The sequence below is a fragment of the Lipophrys pholis genome (assembly GCF_963383615.2).
Source record: "Lipophrys pholis genome assembly, chromosome: 15".
NCBI lineage: Eukaryota > Metazoa > Chordata > Actinopteri > Blenniiformes > Blenniidae > Lipophrys > Lipophrys pholis.
The window spans coordinates 23944378-23968215 of record NC_137642.1 but is presented as its reverse complement, the minus strand read 5'-3'; the positions used below and the strand labels follow the sequence as shown (position 1 = coordinate 23968215).

General features: G+C 42.2%; 1 protein-coding gene across 3 annotated transcripts in view; it reads right to left on the bottom strand.

Moving 5' to 3' along the window:
* Positions 1-23838, bottom strand: part of slc8a1b (solute carrier family 8 member 1b) — a 150463-nt gene that overhangs the window by 111427 nt on the left and 15198 nt on the right. For all 3 annotated transcript variants that reach the window (XM_080481253.1, XM_080481254.1, XM_080481255.1), the window contains exons 3-4: positions 22069-22233; positions 20254-21044 (exon numbers count right to left, since the gene is read on the bottom strand). In XM_080481253.1, coding sequence (XP_080337379.1) covers positions 20254-21044; positions 22069-22233 — 956 coding nt within the window. The remainder of the gene's footprint in view (positions 1-20253; positions 21045-22068; positions 22234-23838) is intronic.

The following is a 23838-nucleotide window of genomic DNA, read 5'->3' as shown; positions in this document are numbered from 1 at the left end:
CACAAAGAGCTGAGGGAAACTGGTGACTCAAGAATGACTTTCCCGTCCTCGTGTTCAATATTGACGGACCGGGTAACACGGTGTACCCTGCCTCCACCAATGTTCAGCTGGGACCGCCTCCATCCCTCGCAAACCAAAGTTGGATGAGTTTTGTGAATGTAGGTTTTTTGACACCCACAGTTCGACATTATGCAACCCTGCAGTTCTTTCATCTATTTATTTATTTTTGTACGATTTGAGCAAAGTACAAGAAGTTGATTGCTTGCTGGGTTCAAGTGAAAGTAATCTAACATGCTGTCAGCTGCATCCTCAGAGAGAGATATCAAAGTAAAAGCTTGCTGGAACATTTTTAGATGTTTTTGTACTTTTGTACTTTTTTTTTTAAGTAGTGAAAATCCAACAGATTCAGTTTAAGGACCTGTTTGTACGTTTTCAAGTGAAAATGAAAAGTTTTGTTGTGTTTTGGGTGTCTGTTCAAACAAAGATGATGCTGAGAGCCGCTCAAAATGCATTTTTTTGAAAACGGCAGGAAAAACGCTCCAACTCCATCTCCTTGGAAATGTGGGAAATGCAACTTTTTGAAAACTCTCCGACTTAGTCTGCATGGAAAAACGAAAATGCAGCTTTTTTGAAAACGGCCCGGAATATAGAACTTTTCCCAGATGCTCCGATTCCATCTCCTTGTACATGAAAGAAAAGCACAACTTTACGAAAACACTCCCACTACGTGGAAATGGAGCCAAACAGGACTTTTAAGAAAATGCTACTACTGCACGAGAAGATGAAAAATATCAGAAATTGGTGGCCTCCAGAGTGTTATGACTCGATGTAAACGGACTTCTTTATCAAAACATTTGTGTGTAAACGCGAAACTATTCTGAAACAAAAAGACAAAAAAATTATTCATTTTCAGAATAAATTACATCATATCTGTTTATAATGACGTCTGCTCTGGAAATGAGCCTGAAGGTTAGAGAAGAAGCACTCTGAGCCGAGGCGCGCTGTATAAAGAGAAAATATGATCATTATTAATGGAAAGTCATTTAAAGGACGTCAGTCAGCTTCCCCTGAAACAGGGAGGCAGAGGGGAAAGTGGCCGGGTTTTCTCAGGCATCCACATCTGTTGAGTTTAACTGAGGTCACCAGACATTTTGGCACAAATCCAGTGATTTTTTTTTTTTGACCTCACACACCCTTCACATGAACTCACAACACATTAAGATTGGGAACGTGCATCACCAAACGCTGCTCAGCTCAGCGATGTCTTTTGGACAGAAGCTCCAAGTGGTTTGGTGCCTACAGCAGGCAGCTTGTTTTGCTCTGTGTACAGAGAGAAAGTAAGGAGATGGGAATCTGAGTCACACATGGCTGCCAGTAATGTGCACACCTACATGCCTTCGCACCACGTGCTTGGAGAAAAGAAAAGAAAAAACCAAACCGGTTTGGTTCAGTCACAAGTTGAAGATCGATAAGTTTGTAAATGGTTGGGAAACTAATGGAAAAGGACAGAGGTGATAAAAACAAGACTGTGACTGATTTTATGCCACTGAGCCAGAGGTGGAGCTAAATATCCAGACAACAAACTGTTTTGTTATTCCACTATTATGACTTGAATCTGTCTTATGAGGGGTATACACTGAATACAGTGCTGAGCTCCAGATGTGAGGCGGGGCTTTAAAAAGACAAAAAGATAAAATTTTGGCTTCCTGCACCTTTAAAAGTCTAATTTTTTTACCTGAACCCTCATGACTGTACTGGATTTAATAGGTGAAATTAATCAAAGATCAGAGCCCGTTTCAATGTGGCTGTAATATATTTACAGCTTTGAACGCGGCATAAAGACGGAGAGAATGAGATGAAAAAGAGAGACAGATGAATTGGTATCAGATCTCTGTAAGCCCGGGATTCTGGACACTGGAGCTTGTACAGATTAGCTTACACTGCAGCAGCTGCAGTGTGTGTGTGTGTGTGTGTGTGTGTGTGTGTGTGTGTGTGTGTGTGTGTGTGTGTTTTGTGACTAATGCACTTCACCATGGAGCACGGTGTGTATCTTTCTCTCCATGCAGCAAGCGGTGCAGCTATCAGACGAGCGGGGAGTGTGGCCGTGTGTGTGCATGTGTGTGTGTGTGTGTGTGTGTGTGTGTGTGTGTGTGTGTGTGTGTGTGTGTGTGTGTGTGTGTGTGTGTGTGTGTGTGTGTGTGTGTGTGTGCACGTCTATCCCCGCTGTGACTGCGATCAGATATATATTCCAGCTAAGCTCCAGGCAAGACTCACTCTCTTGCATCAAATCCATTGCAGTGATCTGGGCCACTAAGCACCACAAATCAGTTTAACTTCCACTCGGCTATCACAGCGCTCTGCGTACCTCACAGAGTGTCCGCCGTCATGCGTTGTTCACCTTGCACAAGGTGCTGCGCTTTTCCTTTTTTTTTTTTTTTTGATCAACCGAACTCTGACAAGGTGCAAGAGTGTTGTGATCCGCAGATTAACAGTGGAACCCCTGTGTATGCAAGCTTCAGGAGATTTACATACAAAATGTATCATCTAGGACGCTGGGAGCTTTGCATTGATGGGAAGTCATTATCACATCGTATCATCCACAATTTGCAGCTCCACATGACTCAATTTTTATCACGGGCTTCACCAAAAAACGCGATAAAGGTGAGATGACACACTAATTGCTTGCCATTTTACTGCAATTTCCAAAACTTGAGTGAAAGTATGCAGAGTGTGACGCTGATGAGTTCAAATGCATCAATCTGTGGTATTGTGGAGTCGCGTTATAAATGTTGAACCCTTTCAATCTGTCAGTCTCAGTCATGAGAGAGAGCTTCATTTAAAGCCCAGACTGCTTGAGAACTTTTCGGTGAAAAGTTTTTTTGGTGTTTCTTTACACGACAACGTTGCTCGGAGCCACTGAGAATGGAACTTTTTGAAAATGTCTAACACGGTGGGGCTTTTTGAAAATGCTCCGCTTCGGCTCCGTAGAAACGAGGGAAACAACTTTTTGAAAACTAACTTTTCAAAAATGCCTCTTCTCCACGTCTATGGAAACTAGGAAAATGCAACTTTTGAAAATCAAACTTTCAAAAATGCATTGACAAATGCAGCTTGTCTGAAATACTGCTATTTCACATCCACATTACGGCCATAGTAAATAGTTCTTCTGCACATTCTCAGTAGATGAACAATAAGAACAATGTTTCCTCCGTCGTGTCATGACTCGCAGTCCATCTTCTCCTGGGACTTGGTACTTTTATTTTGACAGTCACCGTAATAACAATCCGAACTGGTCGTCTGTCCACTAGAAGGTCCGTGTTCTTGCCATTGTTGATGTTTATAGCGCATTGTTCTATGTGTGCGCCAAATCGTGACCTGTCATGGGAACTACATATTTTTCAAAATGTTGTTGGGTGAATGCTAAACTTTTCTGAAACAAAAACGATGCGTTTTCACTTGAAACATCACGTAAACGGGGCCTTATTCCAGCTGCTAGTCTACATGTCATCAAATGACTCATCAAACATTTTTTTAATGATACACACTTAAAGAATGAATGACAACAAGGGCACTCTTGGGCCCCCTGGTGGTGGATAGTGTTAAAAGCTAGTTAAAATACAATGATTTTCTATGTAAAACAGAGAGAGAAGACCAACAAATATTTCTCATTTACATTACATTCTGCCACCAAGGAGTTATCAAGACATTTGGACTTCACATTCAGGGACCTGTTGTGTCTGAATGTAGGTAATCCAAATTACCTGGACAACGAAGTGTTCCACCAGGCAATTCACCCACATTATCCAGATAAGCAGAATAATTATTCAGTCCATTCTGTTGCCTAATTTAAAGCTCAAGCACTTCAACCAACCTATAGAGTCTCAACTCCAACAGACTAATGAGACACAATCATCTTAAGTGAATGAAGTCCAAATGATTAGCTAAATGTTTTCAGGCTGAACCGAATAATTGATTCACGAGGATAAAAAAAAAAAAAAGAAAAGTTGCATGTCAGAGTTTATAATCCTAATGGCTTTTTATGCAGCGTGTTTAGTTTGGATGAGCAGACTCTTTTTCCCCTCACTCTCCGCTTTCCGCCTGTCGCTCATTAGCACCGCTGTGTATTTCTCTGCTGCTCTCATTAACATAATATTCCTTCGGGAGTCTGAGTGAAATATGAGACAAAGCGGCCGGCGTGAGCGCTGACAGCGAAAACGATGTGCTACGTATTGAACTCATGTTTGAAAAAGATCGAATGAAAGTGGAATCACTGAACTCCAACGTCTTTTTCCTGTTTTTTCCTTTGTTTTTTGTGTGTGTTATTTTTTTGTCCTCAAAGACTCTCTGGACCCTCTTTTCACCACCAAATCAATCTCACAACTGGATGGAACATGTGCAGATCTCTGCTGCTGTTTACTGAAGTAGCAATACAGGAGATTCTTTAAAAGGTTCCATATTATACAGTTTTTCAACAAATTCATATAGGTGTCAAGAGGTCCAACAACATTGTATTTAAAGTGCATTTCTCCAAATCCAGCCTTGGTCCTGAATTCCAGCCAGTCTAAAAGTCTCTCTACTGAGCTCTACTGAGAACAGGCTGTTTCTGTGTCTGTGCCTTTAAATGCTAATGAGCTATGTCTGTCCACGCCTAATCCAGGTCTGTTTTCCAGTAGCGTTTGTGAGGCCAAAAAATGGCGTCCACTCACGGGGAGGGTCAAAGTAAGTATCCACTACCGGAACGAGTGGTTATTTCCCTGCATGATGTCATGAAGGGAACATCCCTGATTCCCCTGTATGAGCACACATTGGCTAAGTGAGGGAGATGACAGATTTTATTTTCTCTTCTGGGGCCTCATACACAGGCTGTGGGGACACATATCACTGCTTGAAAACCATCAGAAAGTTGATTTTGCTTAATATGAATATACATTTCACGTTGCAATCAAATTTAGAATTTGAAGTTACTGGCAACACATTTCTTTTTTGCCATCTTTTTATTCCACCGTTTTGTCCACATGGCAGCAAAGTGGCCCGTCCAGCAGGATCCACCAAAGAGTTGGACGAGCCCGATAGACCCCTGATGGGAGGCGATCAAAAGGCATCCGAGTCAACTTCCACTTTGAGCTTTTCCCAAAATGATCGAGCTCCTCAGCCTATCATGAAATGTGAGGCCCATCACCCTGCAGAGGAAGCTCACTTCAGCCACTTCTATTCGCACTTCTATTATGACCGTGTGGAGAAAGTGGGGACGCAGTCGGACCGGTGAAGAGAGAGCTTTGTTTTCTGCCGATATCACAACAAGTCTCGTCATGAATAAGACCCCCAATATACTTGAACTAACCCACTTGGTGTAGCTTCTTCCCCTCCCACCTGGAGAGAGAACAAGCATTTCTTTTACTTTCCCACTCAGCCTCAGGATCAAGTTATTTACAGTTGGCATTTCACGGACGTGGCAATCTCGTACATTAAACAACATTTTTAAGACGTGTTGCTGCAATTCCCCTCACGTCACCACAACCTCAGTGCATCCCTCAGTCCGCGCCGTGTAAACGCTATCAGCTGGATAAAACAGTGGTCCCCTCATTAAAAAAGCAGCGTGCAGCAGCCAAAAAACCCTTACATCATCATCCACCACATCTGCACCAGTGTTGGCCCACGGCAGCCAAACATAGTCGAATCCTTTTTTGGAAAAGTTTCTCCTGTGGCTATCTGACCGTAACTATTCTGGCTATGTTAACATGCTGTAAACAGAAGGTGATCGGACAGGGAGCGTAAAGAGGAGGGGAAGGAAAAAAAGAGATACTTTAATCGACTTATGACATTTACTGCCTGGATGACTTGGGAATCTTTTAGAGAAAGGTGCAACACGTGTGCCAAGTCAACTGGAAGACAAATAACTTGCTCAGTATGTCACCTATCATGTCTGTTTAGACTTCAGCAGACATCGCGTCTCGTAAGACAAAATAAAGGGTAGGCCTTATTTGTGCTCTGGGGACCAGTGAAGCATTTCATTTGAGTTATTACGAGGTTTTACCTCAAATTGATTAAATATAGCCTTTTCGTGTAAGTATGAATGAGTCATCCTCTGCTGTTCATCACAATCTGCACACAAATTCAATGCAATCCACCCAAAGGCTGTTGACTAACTATTTACTGAATTATTGAATCTAACATGAATTTTTGACAAATTGACAGTTTGACAATGTGATCAAGTCAGGTTAACCTTTACTGTGTCTGCTGTTCATAAGCTTCCCGTCAGTCTGAAGGTCCTAGAAGGCCGACAAGTCGGTGGACTCAACTTTCCATACAGACTCAACAAGGAGGGTTGATATAATGTGCAGCGTGAAAATGGCTTAAGACTAAGGCCTCATCTATAAGTTTCAAGTGGAAACACGTCATTTTTGCATTTCTGAAGGAGAACGATTATCCATGGCCAAGGTACACAGATGCAGACGGAGTGGGAGGATTTTCACAGGCTGTGAGCATCATTGTCGTGTAAACAAACACCCAAAACGCAACAGAAGTTTCTCCTTTTCCATTGAAAACTTGAATCAAATCTTACTTTTATAATCCTTTTGATAGTCGTAGTGAGGAATGAGGTTGGCGAGACAATCTGCAGTCAATTGGGGCATTTAAGAGTGATGTTAAGAAAGAGGAAGATTAACAATATAGACACACTTAGAGGCCTGGTACACAGAACAATGCACACAGAACTGTGCCTTTCTATTTGTTTATTTCAGTCTCTTTTCCTTGTTAGTTCCCCTGCTCTCCCTCTATTTGTTCCTCTACCGACTTTTTTTATTAGTCAACTTTTTCTATGCAGTCATTGATTTCTTGCACACACTCTCTTCTACTTTGTGTACCCTTTTCCGCTGCACCCTCTCTCTCCCTCTCTCTCGTGCAGTACAATAAGTGGCAGAACAGAAGAGAGATAAAAAGAGAGGCCCATCAGAGCGTGAAATAGTCTGAGCTTTTACTACAACTGGCAGTGTTTGACCGCATACTGCACCAGCCATTGCTGCGGTTACCCGCAGCAACACTGCACTAACTGAACGGCACGCCAACAAAAAAAAGAGAGGAAGGAAGGAGGGGAAGAAAAAAAAAAAAGACGACAAGTAAAGCTGGTGTGTTCTGCATGCAAAACAGGTGTTAATGGGCAAACGAGAAACATGCTTGAGTTCACACAGACAGACAAGTTTGAAGCTTTCTTCATGACTTCGTGGAAACACAATAAGGGTTTGGCTCCACTCCACTGAGCATATTTAAACTATCTGCTGTCGCACACATAAGTGGCACAAGAGTCCAACTGAGAGCCTTTGTTCCATTCCACTAACCCCGGAGCCAAGGCTGAAACTTAAACCTGACCGCCTGACCTGGGGCAGTGTTTGTCATTCCTTCATCACAGAGAGAGATGGGCCCGCGCTAGATGTGCAAAAAGCATTTTTCATGACAGTTTAAAGTTTTGAAAACAGATCAATTTAATGGTCAAACATGCTATTTTGGGAAACACCTAACTAACGCAGGCCACCTTCTTTTTATTTTTTTCAAACAAACACGTGTCACACAAGGGGGGAAACACAGACCAAAAATAGCCAAACCTGAACAGGACGTGATCCCCAGGCCTTAAATAAACCCCATCACGGTCTCAAGAGGCCTGGCAAACCTCTCAGTTTTCACATGGCGCAACTGCTCCACCACACAACATTCAGCAGAGATACAACTGAAACAATACTGCTTCACTTGACCTGCCAATTTGGTATACACACAATCAGAGACGCATTTGGCTGACTCCCTCTCTCTGTGACTAAACGTGGGGGGATATTAAAAAAAAAACCTGCTGAGATTCAGTACCAATATCACAGGATGCGCTTGCCAAAAAATTAACATCAGCATAATAGCATTAGCCCGCTCATAGCGTCCATTAAAAGTACTTAGGGCAGCCGGGCAGACAGACTTGGGAATACACCAGCGCTCTTATTAAAGCACCTCATTCATACAGATAAGAGCTAAAGAATAGATGTGGAGATACAAGTTTAAATCAGGCTCACGTCCGCCTCGCCATCATCATTATATCAGCTACTGTATGAACAACTGTATGAATGGTTTGTGTGTGTGTAAAATACACACACACAAACTATTTAAATAAACACACGCAGACAAAAACATAACCTTCCCACAACGTTCGTTGGCGAAGGTAATAAAAAACAGCGGACCTCATCTCAGTATAACTCCAGAATTATGTCGAGGAATTGCAACCCAAGCCAACACAGGGAAAATAGGCGTCACTATTTCATGGCACTCTCGTTTTTGTGGAAGTGAAGCGATGGTTCATTGATGTCTTGTCCTTGCCAGAGGGACGAGATGAGTAAGTCGAAAGCAAGCCAGCAGTGAGATGTTTTAGCTTCTGCAAGTCAAAAGCCATGGGCAGGAACTGTGATCGCTCTTCTTTTTTAATCCTAGAAACAGTCTAGTGTCAAAACTGAAAAAGTAAACGGCGCCACTCGGAGCAAACACACAGTCAGGATTCGGAGTGTCGAAACAGTGAGTCAAGTACTTGTTATCCAGCAATAAGCATCCTTATTTCATTATCGCAAAGTGACTCACACACTCTTGTTCGCACTAACGAATCAAAATCACCAAACACAAACAATGAAGACGATCAGAAGGCACATCTGGCAGCAGTAAGAACAAGTAATGTGAAAATGCAGCTTCCATCTGGCCTCTCGTTCTACACTCCTCCATCTCTTCACCCTCAATCCCATCTTCTTCAATCGCGTCTTTTATCACTCTCTCATCATGCATTCTCTCTCTCTCTCTCTCTCTCTCTCTCTCTCTCTCTCTCTCTCTCTCTCTCTCTCTCTCTCTCTCTCTCTCTCTCTCTCTCTCTCTCTCTCTCTCTCTCTCTCTCTCTCTCTCTCTCTCTCTCTCTCTCTCTCTCTCTCTCTCTCTCTCTCTCTCTCTCTCTCTCTCTCTCTCTCTCTCTCTCTCTCTCCCAGTGGTTGCCAAGGCGATGGCGTTTTGTGGAGGCAGCTGGTTAGGGCTCATTTGTCAAGCCGCTGACCTGCCCTCACTTCTCCTCTCTTCTTTACCCTCTCCTTCCATTTCCTGGAATTCAGTGCACTAAAAAAGACTGAACAGGCTGAAAGACTGTCATACAGTCGTGTAGTACAACCAGATTTTCACAATTCAGATGCTGGCCAGTTCTCTCAATACATTTATGGCAGTGCCCATTTGAGATTAATATTGGATTGTTCTTTGATATTTCCAGCAGTATGACAGCAACAATTGGGCTTGATACAGTAAATAAAGAAAACGCTGCTGAGCTTGAATAGTGATGGTGACTGGGGACGTTGAAACACTGATTGCACTCGACTCCATGAAAGATGATGTGGCAGACTTCCAGAAATTAAAACTGACTTCTGTGGAAAGTCGGGTGGAAAAAAAAAAGGCAAAATATGTCAGTCCTTTGCCTCTTTTTCAGCCATGCTTCCACATGATTGCTCCTACTTTTACTCAACATATATTTTTTTTCCACCCCACATGACTGCAGCTATAATTTTAATTATGGCAAGTGGACTTTATTTACAGTATGTAGTGCAGTTTAACCACACCTCACATCGTTCACACACACTCACATCAGCAGAGACGACCATTGGGGTTCACTTTCTTTCCGAAGGCAGAGACTCGAGTCTCAACATTGGCGATTACAAAACGAATCACTTCACCAACTGAACCACCCAAACATTTATTTATGACATCTACTAAAAAGTTTTACAAGTCAATATACTTTTGGGGGTTTGCAGTCCACATAAAACGTTCCCACTCCAGTTGTGGTTCATTCTGCAGCCACAGTGTCACTTTTAACGTCAAACCACAGGCTGGTACGTCTTAGATGACAAGACTTTCGAACTTCCACAACAATGCTGTGTGCACGAGAGTATTGTAGTGCCATTTCTAAACAGCTGGGAACTTGGTAAGAGCTTATAAAATACAAAAAGGACTCACGACAGTGCCAGGAAGTCAGACAAATAAAGATTAAGCAGTGAATATAGAGCATTTTGTGACAGATTTAACATCATGTTTGATGGTTTTGGACGTCTTATCTTTGCACTTTTATATAAACAATTCCATCGGGATTGTGATGATTGCATTCAGAGTAAACCAATCTACATCACAACCATTTAATATTTGTGTTTTATAAAATCATTCCATCATAAAGGTTGGCAGTCTGATCATTTTTCTGTGAGGCAGGAGTGCAAACCACTCAACCACAATGAGCCCACCCGATGATACAATGTGAGCCTAAACATCTCTGAAGCAAAAAAAAATAAAATGCACTCGATCATCCATCCACCTGGAGGTTATTGGGGACATGAAGCCAATCCCAGCTGGCTGAGCGAAGGTGGGGGACCAATGAGAAAGGTCGCCACCTCATCACAGGGCAAACAAAGAGACAGACACTCACATTCCTACGTCGACATCAGGAATGTCAAACTCATTTCAGGGGCTCCAATTTCATCTTGAGTGGGCCGGACCGGGAAAATAGTGCCTTAGTAAACCTTTAAAGGTTTTCTTTGTTGTGGCACAGAATATACATTATGAAAATGTCTAGATTTTCCACAAAGGCAAACAATATACTACTGTGAATTACTATAATCTTAACAAAAAGCCAATTTTGAATAAACCTTCAGGTGCAAAATACAAAAAAGAAATCTTCTGTAGCTATTGCTTTATGCATGTTTTTACAGACCGGACAACATGACTTTGAGGCGAGGTTGTAAGAAACAAGGCAGCTCGCGTTCATGGCAGAATCAACAATATATTATAAAACGTAATAAAAAAAAAATCTATGTTTTCTTCACAGCAAAATCTAAATACTCCATTAAAATCCTAATCTATCCACAAGGTCTGAGTTGCTTCGGTTGGTTGTTCTTTAAATCTGTTGAAGAAGTAAAGTCCAGTTTCTTCAGGTTAACAGGAGGAGCAACAAACACTGACACACACGAACACACACACCGAGCAACAGGTGTGTGAGTCTTCTGCCTCGAGAGGTGCGACCACAATGTGCTCGGTAACATGAGAACGCAACCTTCACACCTCATAAAACACGCCCTGCGTGGTTTTGTCTGCGTGCAGCTTGTCTGTAAATATAAGGAGAGAGAGAGAGAGAGAGAGAGAGGAAGACATTTCTTTTTTAAAAAAGAAGCTTTGGACCGATATTGTTTTACGGTTTACTGTTCAGTGCCAGAGAAGAATTTATTAAAACAAATACAAATCAAAAGGACACTTCACAGGCACAGCCAAGGCACGCGCGCTGACAGTTTTAATCATCTGTCCTTTTGTAAGAGGGGGGAGAAAGAAAATGTGTCTCTCCTCTGCCACAACACTCGTTATCTTCCACCGCTAATTAATTTGGCTGTTTTATTTATTTCTTTACACTAATGATACTGCTGTCACAGAGCGATGGCTGTACGGGTGCATGCATGTGACCTACAAACCTCATCAAGCCTCATTACCACCTAATGCCCACTGATACGGGCCAGGAAAAGACCATTCAACTGCCTCTGTGTGTGTGTGTGTGTGTGTGTGTGTGTGTGTGTGTGTGTGTGTGTGTGTGTGTGCACGTGTGTTGCTGGAACTATGACTTCAGTCATTTAAAAAAACTTTTTATTGAATTTGAGGCTCGTGAGCATCAACTATTAACTAAATGCGTTAGTTCGGCTTTGCAAGACGTCTGAATCCAGTTTCTATGATACGTTCCCTCTTTGAAAGTCTCCGAGTACAAACGTGTCCCAAAAAAAGACTGAGGCTGAAACAGTACACCACGATTGTCAATCCCCAGTAATGCTGAGCAACTCTTCACCCCGCCCCGGTGCCGTCATCACATCCAGCCGTAAACACTGAGGCCAACCAAGGTTGGGGCGTCACATCATCTCACGGGCTGAGCTGTTCTGAGCACAACCCGGCGTGTGAAGCAACAGCTGTGAACTTTTTACTGTTCAAATGTTCCAAAAATGTTTTAAAAACTGGATTGAAATGACACAGACCGATAGGAGAGCTTCCGCAGAGTTTTATTGAAGTTTGTGTCTTTTTCCAAAGCGCTCTGTCTCCGTCTCCGTCGAAACGGGACAAAACCCAACTTTTGTAACGCTGCTACTGCGCATGCACAACGCAGTACATAGTTCTTCTGCACATGCTCAGTAGATGGATAATAACAGCAATGGCGGTGTCCAGAATGTCAAGACTCCCAGTCTATATTCTCCTGTGACTTTAGTGGTTTTATATTCGACAGTCATCATCATAACAAAAAAAAGAAATGCACCCACTAGTGGACCAACATGGAAATTACATTCTTTTGAGCATTTCTGCCATTTCCGTGGAAAACGTTTTCGAAACGCTGCCGTGTAAACACAAAACCTTTGTGAAACGACAACGCGAAACGATGCGTTTTCACTTGAAACATCGCTGCGTAGACGAGGCCTAAATATCCCCAGGGTGAGACGCAATGGAAAAGGAGGTCAGAACCTCACGCAGGGCTTTCAATGTTCTCGTTGTGTGTAATAAACTTACAGGGTGAACCCTGCCTTTCACCTGGTGTTGGCTTGGAACCTTTTAGTGGATAGAAGAGGATAAAAGATAAACCAGTGGATGTGTAAGTGAAATCTATTAATAGCTATATATAAGATAACTAAAGATCATTGAAAAATGTGGCTTCTGATAAAAAAAAAAAAAAGAGAAAGATGTGGAGACTGATGTTAAACAAATATACACAATCTCATATGAAGATGAAAGACAGCATTCCTATAGCTCCGGAGCATGAATCTCAAAAGGCCAATCTCAGCTGGTTATTGGAGTGTGAAGTCCCAGTCTGCTTGCTGTGCACGTGCACGTGGGTGTGCATGTGTGTGTGTGTGTGTGTGTGTGTGTGTGTGTGTGTGTGTGTGTGTGTGTGTGTGTGTGTGTGTGGAGGAGGAAGTCTAATCTAATTCTCCACTGCACCATGTTTCTCTCCACTGGCTGTCTGCTCATGGAAATTGCATAATTGTCAATTTCTCCACATGTGTGCACGTGGACCCGTTTGTGTGTGTGTGTGTTTGTGGATATTCACAAGCTCACAGGGTCCAAGAAAAAATGTTTAAAAAAAAATAAATCACTGAGCGCATGCACCAAAACCAACCTATAAGAATAATAAATGCATGTGTTCTGTGGGGCTGCAGCGTGTTGTGTTTCCGTGGAGGACCGGAATACAAGTGAGAATGCATGCAGGTTGAATTTTGTGTCCATTAGAGTCCCGTCCCCCCCCACCCCACCCATCCCCCACCCGTGAATGCTCTGTTTTCTTGAATCTTTGACCTTAACGTGTCGGTACGAGTACAACAAGCGTCTGTTACCCAAAATGACCCACGCAGCTCGGGTCTATTTTACAACTCACCAGCGATTGCCAGACCGAAAACATTCAACCTGCTTGACCTCTCGTCTGCTTAAAAATACAGTTTGAATGAAGCAGTCCTGAAAAAAAAAAAAAAAGCCAAATTGCTGGCCCATTTTGTATTAAGTGGTCTGCTAATCCCATCAGGACTATCCTTAATAAAAATAGAGCCACTCTATAAGAGCTGGAAGGTGTTCTGGTTAAAACTGCTCAACACATGACAGGTGTCAAGATACAAGTCTTTTGTAGAAGATATATGATTTATATCTCAGAAAATCATACATCGAAGCACATTATGTTGGCTTGGACCCAGTTTTGTAGCTTTATTTTCAGCAGAAGGTGTCGTGTGAATAAACTAACCCAAGCTGGCTGCCTTCAGCTCAAGTGATAATCACACTTCCCGCTTTGGACAGAGATGATCAAAAATAAAAAAAATAAAAAAATGGTTGGTTCTATGTGAATATTCTCAGTTTTCCAGGTCATAATATCTTCGGTTCTTGTCTAGAAAGGCACATTGATTGGCTTGAAGTTTTGAATGGCTTCAACAGTTTCAACTGACTAGTCTGGGAGTCTAAAGACCGCAATTTTTAGAGACACATTTTGTTTTGGGGCTCCACGGTGGTGTTTAACTGGCCTCATTAAGACAATATCCAGGGTTGGAGTCCAGTCGATGGACTTTCTGAGAAAAGTTTGCATGTGCTTCCTTTGCGTGCAGAGGTTTTCCTTCACACAGTCCAAATGAGGTTAATTAGTATTTTTCTAAATTGTCAATATTTGTGAATGTTCGTTGTCTTGGATGGATGGATGGATGGATGGATGTTTCTGTTTCATGCTGAGGTTGGTCTTCGCTCTGTTCATACTTCACTTGAACCACACTGGAGTTTTATTTGAAAGTGGGCTCAACCATCCATGCATCTTTCCATCCATCTTTTATGCCCACTTTAGTCACGGTAGGGTCACAGGGTCAACAAAATAATTATTTGTCCTTTTTGTTGAGTGCTCAATGTATTTCAGAGGGCACGGGTCGTACTTCTACCTCAATACACATTGTTGTTTTGGTTTTATTTCAACAAGTCCAGTTCAAGATATTCAAGATATCCAAGACAGTGTTTCTCCGCAAGAATCTTCAGTATAGCCACCATCCCACCAAATGAAATTAAGCTGCAAAACATATCCAACCTTTCAATTGAAGCTTGGATTTAAAAAGAGCTATTTGTAGTTTTGCCGTGCATAGCAAAACTGTATCGGAGGCTGCATTCAAAATCACAGGACTGCAATAAAAAGCTATAAACATTTTCTCCTTCTTTTTTTCTGCTCTTTCAACGTGTCCTTGTATTCATTTGCCAGTAACTCGCCACACAAACAGGATCATTTGCAGTTATTGAAGACCAATCTTTACATAGTGCATAAAACTGATTTCATTCAAGACGTATTTATCCTACAGAGGAAGGACCTGGACAGATGACACGTGAAGTTTACTTTTTGTTGGCTAGAAAATGAATCATTCTTTAATATTAGGTGTCCAATTTTTCACATTCAACAGCAACATAATTGTATTTTGCAAGATTCTCTGCAGTGCAAATTTTAAAAAAGGATGTTTTTTTTGACATTTCACTGTATTTTGCACCAGAAAGTATCATTAAAATTTGCTTTTTGTTGAGATTATAGTCATTTTTGGTAGTAATTGTTTGCTTTTTGCGAAAATACAAACAGTGTCATCACGTATATTCTGCACCCAGTAAAGAAAAACTCAAGAGAAAATTGGATAAAATTAGCCCCTGAACTAAAATGTGACTGACACAGTGCCCTATAGCGTTGCTTTTTAAAGTTTAAAAAGCAGTTAAAGTAACAATAATTCTTCTCATAGTAACACAAACAGTGGTAGAACTGCAAACAGTCATACTAACATAGGAGTGACAATAGGAGTTATAATAATGACAACCGAGTGTGCTATCAGTGCTGCTATGAATTACTGGGAATGAAAGACAGTTGTTTAATAGGCCTGTCAAACTCTGGCATCTGTACTGGCAGATAACACCACAAGGTGGATGGCAGATTGCGCCCACACAGACACTGAGGGGCTGAGCGAGTACAGGGATAATTTGACAGTAGCGAGCAGTTTGTGGTGTTGTTTCTTTGTATGTTTACACACACACACACACACACACACACACACACACACACACACACACACACACGGCGAACCTTCGCAAACTGTTCCACGGACAAATTGCACCAGGACTCTCACGGAGAGAAAGAAGGCGAGATGGAGAGGATGTGGACGAAATCAAAACGAGAAAACTTCAAGAGGGATCTCTCTCTCTCTCTCTCTCTCTCTCTCTCTCTCTCTCTCTCTCTCTCTCTCTCTCTCTCTCTCTCTCTCTCTCTCTCTCTCTCTCTCTCTCTCTCTCTCTCTCTCTCTCTCTCCCTCCTTCCCATCATTGCCTCCATTCACACTCGTTAATCTCTCGCAGTACCCTCCGAATCTGCCTCCCGCCCTCTGCCCCTCTCTTTTATCAGAGAAAACAGAATCAGGGTAGAGTTAGCCTGCAGGCAATCCTATTTAGATCAGCTATTTTGTAATTCCTTTTTTCCGGCTGCAAAAACCTTCATTGCTTTTCTCATAAGGGATGCACCCAGGCCCCGGCGGCAATCAGAATGCATATTTTCTGTAAGGAAACAACAAAAAAAAAGTCCATCATGGGACAAGTGTTGTAAAGTAATTCAAGCTGTAACTTCTGTGGCATATTTATTCAGCTAATGTTCATTAATGGTATGTCCTCAATAGTTTGTTTGATTACTGTGCTACAATACAACCAGGTTTTGAGCCGCAACGCCCCAAACAGTTATTGTTTACCTCACTTTAAAGGTGTGAAACATTAACCGCAAGACACACTGCAGTGCTCGTGCTCAGGTTGGGAAATCCTATTTTCAATAGTAATTGTTTTTAGATTTGGTTGACTAATTGTGCTAACACAGCTCAGATATTGCCAACTATCATTTTGGAGTTTTGAGTGTCTGTTTACGCGACAACATCTTTTTCTTCTGGAAAAACAATAATGCTATAGTATATCTGATTGCTGATTGAAGTGCATTCATAGATATGAAGCTAAAGTCCCACAACTCGAAGAATACCTTTTTATAGAGTCTCTTCAGGTGAGTGCTGATGCTGATTTCAAGGCTGCATAGACTAAAAACTTAGCAGGATTATTACATGCGGACAATGATGTGATTTATAAACAAGTAGCTGCACTATATTTATTTCATGCCCACTGTTGTATGGCTAAAAACCTTAAGTAATCTTGTTATTTTCTCACAATAAAAAAACTACTACATTAGGTAATATAGCTACTATTTTGGCTTTTCATGATTCAAAAAGTTGAGTCATGAGTGTTTATTTCAGTGACACCATGCCAGAAGTGGACATATGGACATATTTCCTGCTATTGCTTTACAATCATCTTGGACCACGTTTGGGGCTTTTCCTTAAACGTGCACACAAGCATACACGCAGTAACCATGATAGCCGGAAGGACGTTCCACCATTTGATTTGGACAAAGTGTTATTAAAAACCCACTTAGTGCTGGCTGTAAGAGCCATAAGCTATGGAAACTATGTGACCTGCCACAGGCTGAGAGCCCCGCAGTCATCTGCTTCGAATTGGACTAAAAACAGCGGCGGCTGAACCCGAGAGGCGGCGTTTCAGACTGCCGTTACCAAGACGGCCCGTCTCCCATTCATTCGTCCTGACAACACACTTTGCTTCATGTCGTCGCAGCCTTTCTTCCATCTCGCAGACAAACAAAACATTTTGAAACGAGCAGCTCAAATAAACTTTGGGTTTCCAAGGCAAACTACTGCAACTACCAACTGAAGCCTGGCAGAGAGAGAACAGGCAGGACTTGACACTACCTCCCCCGTGGACAGCGAAACCAAGTCCAGTAAAGTTTATTCTGCACTCCCACAAATGTTTCTGAAACTCTAGCAGACTTTATAAGCCCACCGAGAGAAGACATTACTGAACTGGCTCAAGTTCTCTAAAAAAAATATCAACATGACAAAAATGAATATGTTGATGGAACAAAGACAGACAGCAGGCACAAAGAAACTGAAATAAATTGAAAACAATGAAGTTGGAGCAAATTAACTATGAAAATTGGATTATAACGAATCATCGGATTACTTCAATGTATGATGTAATGTAACAGGGGAACAATGAGTCCTTTGATATATTCAGCTCAATTCTTGATATACGGTAAATGGACACAAACACTAATGGTTGCCATGCAAAGTGCTTGACTTCCATAGTGAGAAATCTGGAGTTCAGTATTTTGCCAAAGAACATTTAAATGAAAACGAACCACCAGCCCGGGGACTGGAGATGACCCAGTATACTGACTGACCCACAGCCACACAGAGGGAGCCAAAGTGCTGAATTAGAGGTCTGTGTGTGTGTGACTGTAGCTGGTAGTTAAACTGAGGTTCATCAGATATTCATAGTCCCAATTAAACCCCCCCCCCACTGTCACAGAAATTACCACACGGTATTAACTCTCAATAATGAAAGCTGCAAAGTTCATTGTAGTTTCACTAAACCCACAATCAAGTCACCACAACGAGACTCTGCAGCAAATCATGAAACCAGAAGGCGACCTTGTGGAGTGTTTACACTAAACAGTCAACTTGCATGCAGCTAAGCGATTCACCAAGTTGAGTTTTTTTGCAAAATGCAGCAATTTCACTCATCGTGAGAACCTCCACGCACAGAAGAGACTCGCAAATACGAGTTCCTCAAGAAGCAGAGACACAACATGTGACCCAGTTTACGCAGCATTTTCAAAGTAAAGACACAAAACTTTTTGGGGGCCATGTTGCTTGGAGCCACTGACAATGCAACTTTTTGAAAATGCTGCTACTGCACGTGAACACCATGGCCATAGTAAATGGTTCTTCTGCACAAGCAGGATTAGATGGACAATAGGAACAGACGTTTGCCTGCAGTGTCATGACTCCCAGTCCATCTTCTCCCGGGACTTGGTAGTTTTATAGTTGACAGTCACCGTAATAATAATCCAACTTGGTCATATGTCCACTAGAATGTCCGTGTATTCCTATTGTTAATATTTAGAGCCTTTTGTTCTTTGCACGTGTGTGGTTTTATTACAAAAAACAACAACAGCACCAACTAGTGGCCTGACATGAAAACGACATCGTTTTCAACATTTCTGACATCGTTTTCAAAACGCTGCCGCGTAAATGCAAAACGTTCCTGAAACAAAAAGACAAAAACGCTGCGTTTTCACTTGAAACGTTGGTGTGGAAACATGTCAACGCCTCTGTCGTCAACTGTAGTCAGAAATAGCCAGAAATTACTGGAACAAGTCTGTCTGCATCGTCAAAGTAATTACATTTTGGTTAATGATTTACTTAATGAAAAAAACACTTACATAATCCGGAAAATAATTATCAACTGACGTCTCTAGTTCGACATTATACATCAATAAACCATGATGAAAACCAAACAATATATTGACAGTAACATGACTGAAGTGAAAGCCTATGAACAGGAGTGTGACGGTTCTGTTTTATATAAAACAAAAAACTGTTATGAAATCACCAGACGTCACAATAGCACGTTTACCTGCACGAGATCAATTCACCAGCCAACAGATCGTGCACGGCTTAAAAATGTGAGAAGAAAACATGGTTCTTTTCCTCACAGTGATGTGTGCAAATAATGCTCACGATGCAAGATATAAATAAAACTCGGAACATATGTTTTATTGCATACCATAGTGATGAGCGCTGCAAAAACATTTGTGTTGCAGTCGGGAGCCTAATTTCCCAGACTACGAGGGGGTCAAGAGAGATATTACAGCCCCTGGCTGTGAGGAAAATCACCACCGTGGTAAAATGCCATCTGAACTGTGGTCAAATAGTAATCACAGACCTCAACATGAGTCACCATCTGATAATAAGCGTTTGGCTAAGATGAGCTTTGTACCGAGGCTGCGTCTTTTCCCAGCAGGGATCCTTCAAATGGAGTTTCAGGCCCTTTTCACCCAGGAACGACAACATAAAAGCCTGGAGCTGTCTGCGAGACGGGTTGCTCTGGGATGTTCTCACACAGTATAAAGCCACCCGAAAGGGCAACTGGAGGTTTTTAGAAGAAAAAAAATAAGCTTTTGTATATCCAAATTAAATGAACTTGATGGATGTCCTTTCTTAACATTTCGCTGATCCCCCGCTGTGTGTGTTGTGTACCGACACCAGCAACCAGCTCCTCCTTGTTTTCCATTGCGAGTCTCGATGCTTCAAGTAGTTTTCAATGTCGTGATCTTCCGTCTTCTTCAAATTCAAGCTTCAATCTGACAACTGCCGCACTTTCCCAAACGCTCCGCTCTCGACACTGAGACGCTAAACCAGAGTGTGTGGAGTGTACAGAGGTACCGTGACCAGGACAATGAAACCAACAGATGACTTAAAGCAGGTAAACAACAGTCCAAAGTTAAAAGCAAAGAGGAGATAGACGAAGGTAAAAGAGAACTAAGGAGGAAAGATTAAGAAAAAAGCATAAGGAGGTGAGGGGGGTGGGGGTTCTGATTTCGTCCAGTACCCGACGAGCAGTCCACCTCGTCACTCGTCGTGACCACCACATCGCACCGACACCCTCTCTTTCTCACATCATCAGCAAAGACATTGGCAGCATCACATTGACAGAGCGTGAAATCTAATCAAGCAAAACTTGAAAAACAATGACGGAGCAGCTGAAATATCATGACAATCACAATCGAACAAAACAAAAATGAGCAAAGTTACTCACAAGATCTCGTCGTTCTGAAACTCCAGGACGCCGTGAGTGTCTTCGAAGTCTTCGCCGCTGCCCCGCGCCGTTCCCTCCATTGTCTTGTACGGCAGCATGACCACGCCGCGAGCCCCCGAGGTCCTCAGCACCTTCACCTCCATGGTGCCGACGCTCTCGCTGACGTGGCACACGGGCTCCTCGAACGTAAAGATACCGGCGTGGTCGTCGTCGAAGATGGTGACGGTGGCGGTGGCGGGCAGGCCGAGGCAGGCCACCGAGTCGACGTGATTGGCCGACTCGCCCTCCTCAGGCTCCTCCCCTTCCGATGTCAACACCTTGACGTTGGAGAGGTGAATCAGGAAGTTCTCGTCCTCTTCGAAGATGTCGTCGTCGATGATGCCCACACGGATCTCCTTCATCGTCTCGCCGGATTTGAACACCACCACGCCCTCCGTGAACTCGTAGTCTGACCCGGCGTTGGCGGTGCCGTCTTCCGTTCGGTACTCCACAGAAATGGTCTTCCCCGTATCGCCACCGCGCCGCACCACGTTCACCGCCACCGTGCCGCAGTTCTCGAGACACTGGTAGGAACCGGGATCGAAGAAGATTTTAGAGATGGGATCGTTATCACAGGCGTCGGCGCGAACCTCGTGCATGCTGACGGCCTTCCGGGCCTGGTCGGCGGCGTGTTTCTTCAGGATGTTGCCGGCACCCGTCATCAGTCGGGTGGCCTGGCATCGATAGAAAGCGCGGCTCTTCTGTTGTTGGCTCAGGACTTGGTAGTTGGCGAGCTCAATAAGCTGTTCCACCTGGTTAGAGGATATAGAAAAACACAGAAATGGTGAAAAATAAACATGATTTTGATTGAGAGATGTTTGATTGAGCCAGGAGAAACTGAAAATATGCAGGACTGTGACCCTCCAGGACAACAAATTCTCCTGGCTGGGGAAGTTCAATTTTAACAAATGGATTAAATGATTTTTCGATCCAACTGAAACTTAGTAACATCATATTCCCTCTGGATGCACAATACAGAAGTGTCTTAATTTAGAGAACGGTAGCTTGATACAATGCTCAAGTACATTAGTAAGTGACCTTGTCTGAACACACACACCTATAAACAAACAAATCAACATTAGCAGGTCTGGTCTGTAAATAAGAATAAATTCACAGGGAGAAGCTACCATCTGTGTACAATTTTAATGAGGCCAAATTCATTTCATAGCTGTTCTTATTTACATTCCCTGTTGTTGGGGGTCGAGGATGAACTTCGTATAAACAGGCAACTAAATAATATTATTGTCCTTGCCCATGTGGAGTGCTGCAGTCGAAAATGAAAAGGTGTGATGTAAGATTTTATCGAACCAACAACGGGGAAATTTCCGTTTTTATCAGTATTATGTGGTGTCATCGCGAGAGAGTCAAGGATACTCCAAAAAAACAATATTAAAATGTTAATTGGTGACATTTTTTACTGGTGCCAGATGAAAGTGAGCTGTATGAGGCGCCTGAACTAAAATGTGTTTGACAACCTGCTATTGAGAATCAATGGATGAATAATATCCCAATATGTTAATGCTGAATTTAGTGTACTCCAATTCAAATACGCTCAACAAAAAGCTCTTATTACGTGTGTTCATGTTGCAAATTTCCCCTAATACCTTCCCTTCATTAGATTTACCTTCATCAAACTAACCAGAGGCTCTAAATAGGTCATTCATCACTAAAGTCGCTCGCATGGAAGGTGTCTGTCATCTTTACTCAGTTGGTAAGAAAGATCACAGTTCAACTCTGGCGGCAGCGACAATACATCAGTCTGACGTTGTTACCCACCTCCTTGTCAGGGTGCTTCTGTTTGAGCTCCTTCAGGATCTTGGCCATGTCTCTCCGGGTCTCCTCTTCATCCAGGTCCTTCTCATCTATATCCAAACCCAGTGGGCCGTCCAGGAAGTCAACACCGTGCGAGTTCAGCATCTTCCCGTCCATCTCGATGTCCACCTTCAAATGGAAAGTGAAGGATCTTCAATCAGTATCATCAATCACAGGTTGGAACTCCTCCCTTGATAGTGGTGTGATGGTTGACTGAGCGAGAACAGCATGGAACAAGCATGCAGTCAAAGACAAGTGTCTTTTTGTTTTACACGGTTTCAACGGTGTTCCCCCGGTTCCCAATGAAAGGTGCCTTTTCAGTCGCTCCAAGCACCATCATGAAGGCAAAACCCAAACAACAGCTTTCCGTTTTCACTTGACATCGTTGTCATGTACTTGGTGGCTTTCGAGTAAGAATTGTACTTTTCCTGTAAAATTATCAGTTTTGTTTAAAGAATCAATTCAGTTTTAACCAAGATAAAGTAGTTTTGTTATGATATTTTACCTCTTTCTTTTTTTTTGGGGGGGGGGGGTAATTTATGGCTTTGAAACATCAAGCAACGTCTTGTGGGCTACGGTGTTGAGGGGCTATAATCAGTCTGTATGAAGAGTCACTGTTTTTGTATTATTTGGGTGTAGGTTATAACAACACTGACGGAAACAAATTGAAAAAAAAAAAAGATGTAAAGGAGTAGGATTTAAAGTTATACTTCTTCCTACCCCTTTTAAGAACATGTACAACGCACATATTGTAAAATTGTGCGTGTCGTGTGATCCCTGGATTACTCATTTGGATGTTCGTCTTCTGTTTTTTAATTCTGTTGGTTTCTGTTTCTTTTTATGCTTTTTGTACATGTTCATTCATAAATAAATAAATAAATAAATAAATAAAATAAATAAAATAAATAAAATAAATAAAATAAATAAAATAAATAAAATAAATAAAATAAATAAAATAAATAATTAATAGATTTCCTTCAATGGTTTTCCTACCAGTTTTCATGCAGTGATCAAACGCACCATTTAAACCAGATAAACAACGAAAACCTTTCCAGAAAGTACAACACACTGAGTGAGCAGCAGGCATCCAGCACACAGAGCGAGAGCGCACGTAACTGTGAGGCGGTCCGTTGTCTATGGAGCTGTGTGAATGGAGCACAGCAACGAGAGCGACGTTTAGGCGATAAATACTGTAAATTGAACAACTCCTGAAGCCAAGTTCCCATGTCCTGCCACCTGCAGATCCTACCTCATTTATCTGACTCTGCTATTTAGTGGGGCGTCTATCAAACAGTGTCGTCCAGCCTGTCTTTACAGCTTATTGCTGAGCGAAGATCTGCGTGTGATCTGTAGTTTATTTAGTTTAATTGAAAGCAGCTGGCTTCGAAACCGCTGATCTTCACTGGCATTACAATCTTCTTTGGGGTGGTGGCATCATTGATCAAAATACTTTAAAGCTCATTAAGCAAGATGGAAACTTAAAATGTGGAAATTGCAGGGGCCATCTCTCAGGATAACTGTTTGACTTGATTCATTCATTTCTTTTTGCCAGAAGGTAAAATCAATGGGGCCATCATGTACCGACGGTGTCCCCATCCTCAATGATCTTATCAAACAAATTCTCGCAATGATAATGTGAGCCAATTTTAAGTTTGAAAGAAGTTTGAACATGTAATTAGATGAGTGCAATGCACTGCATGATCACACAAAGGATCAGATAGTCAAAACAGGAAA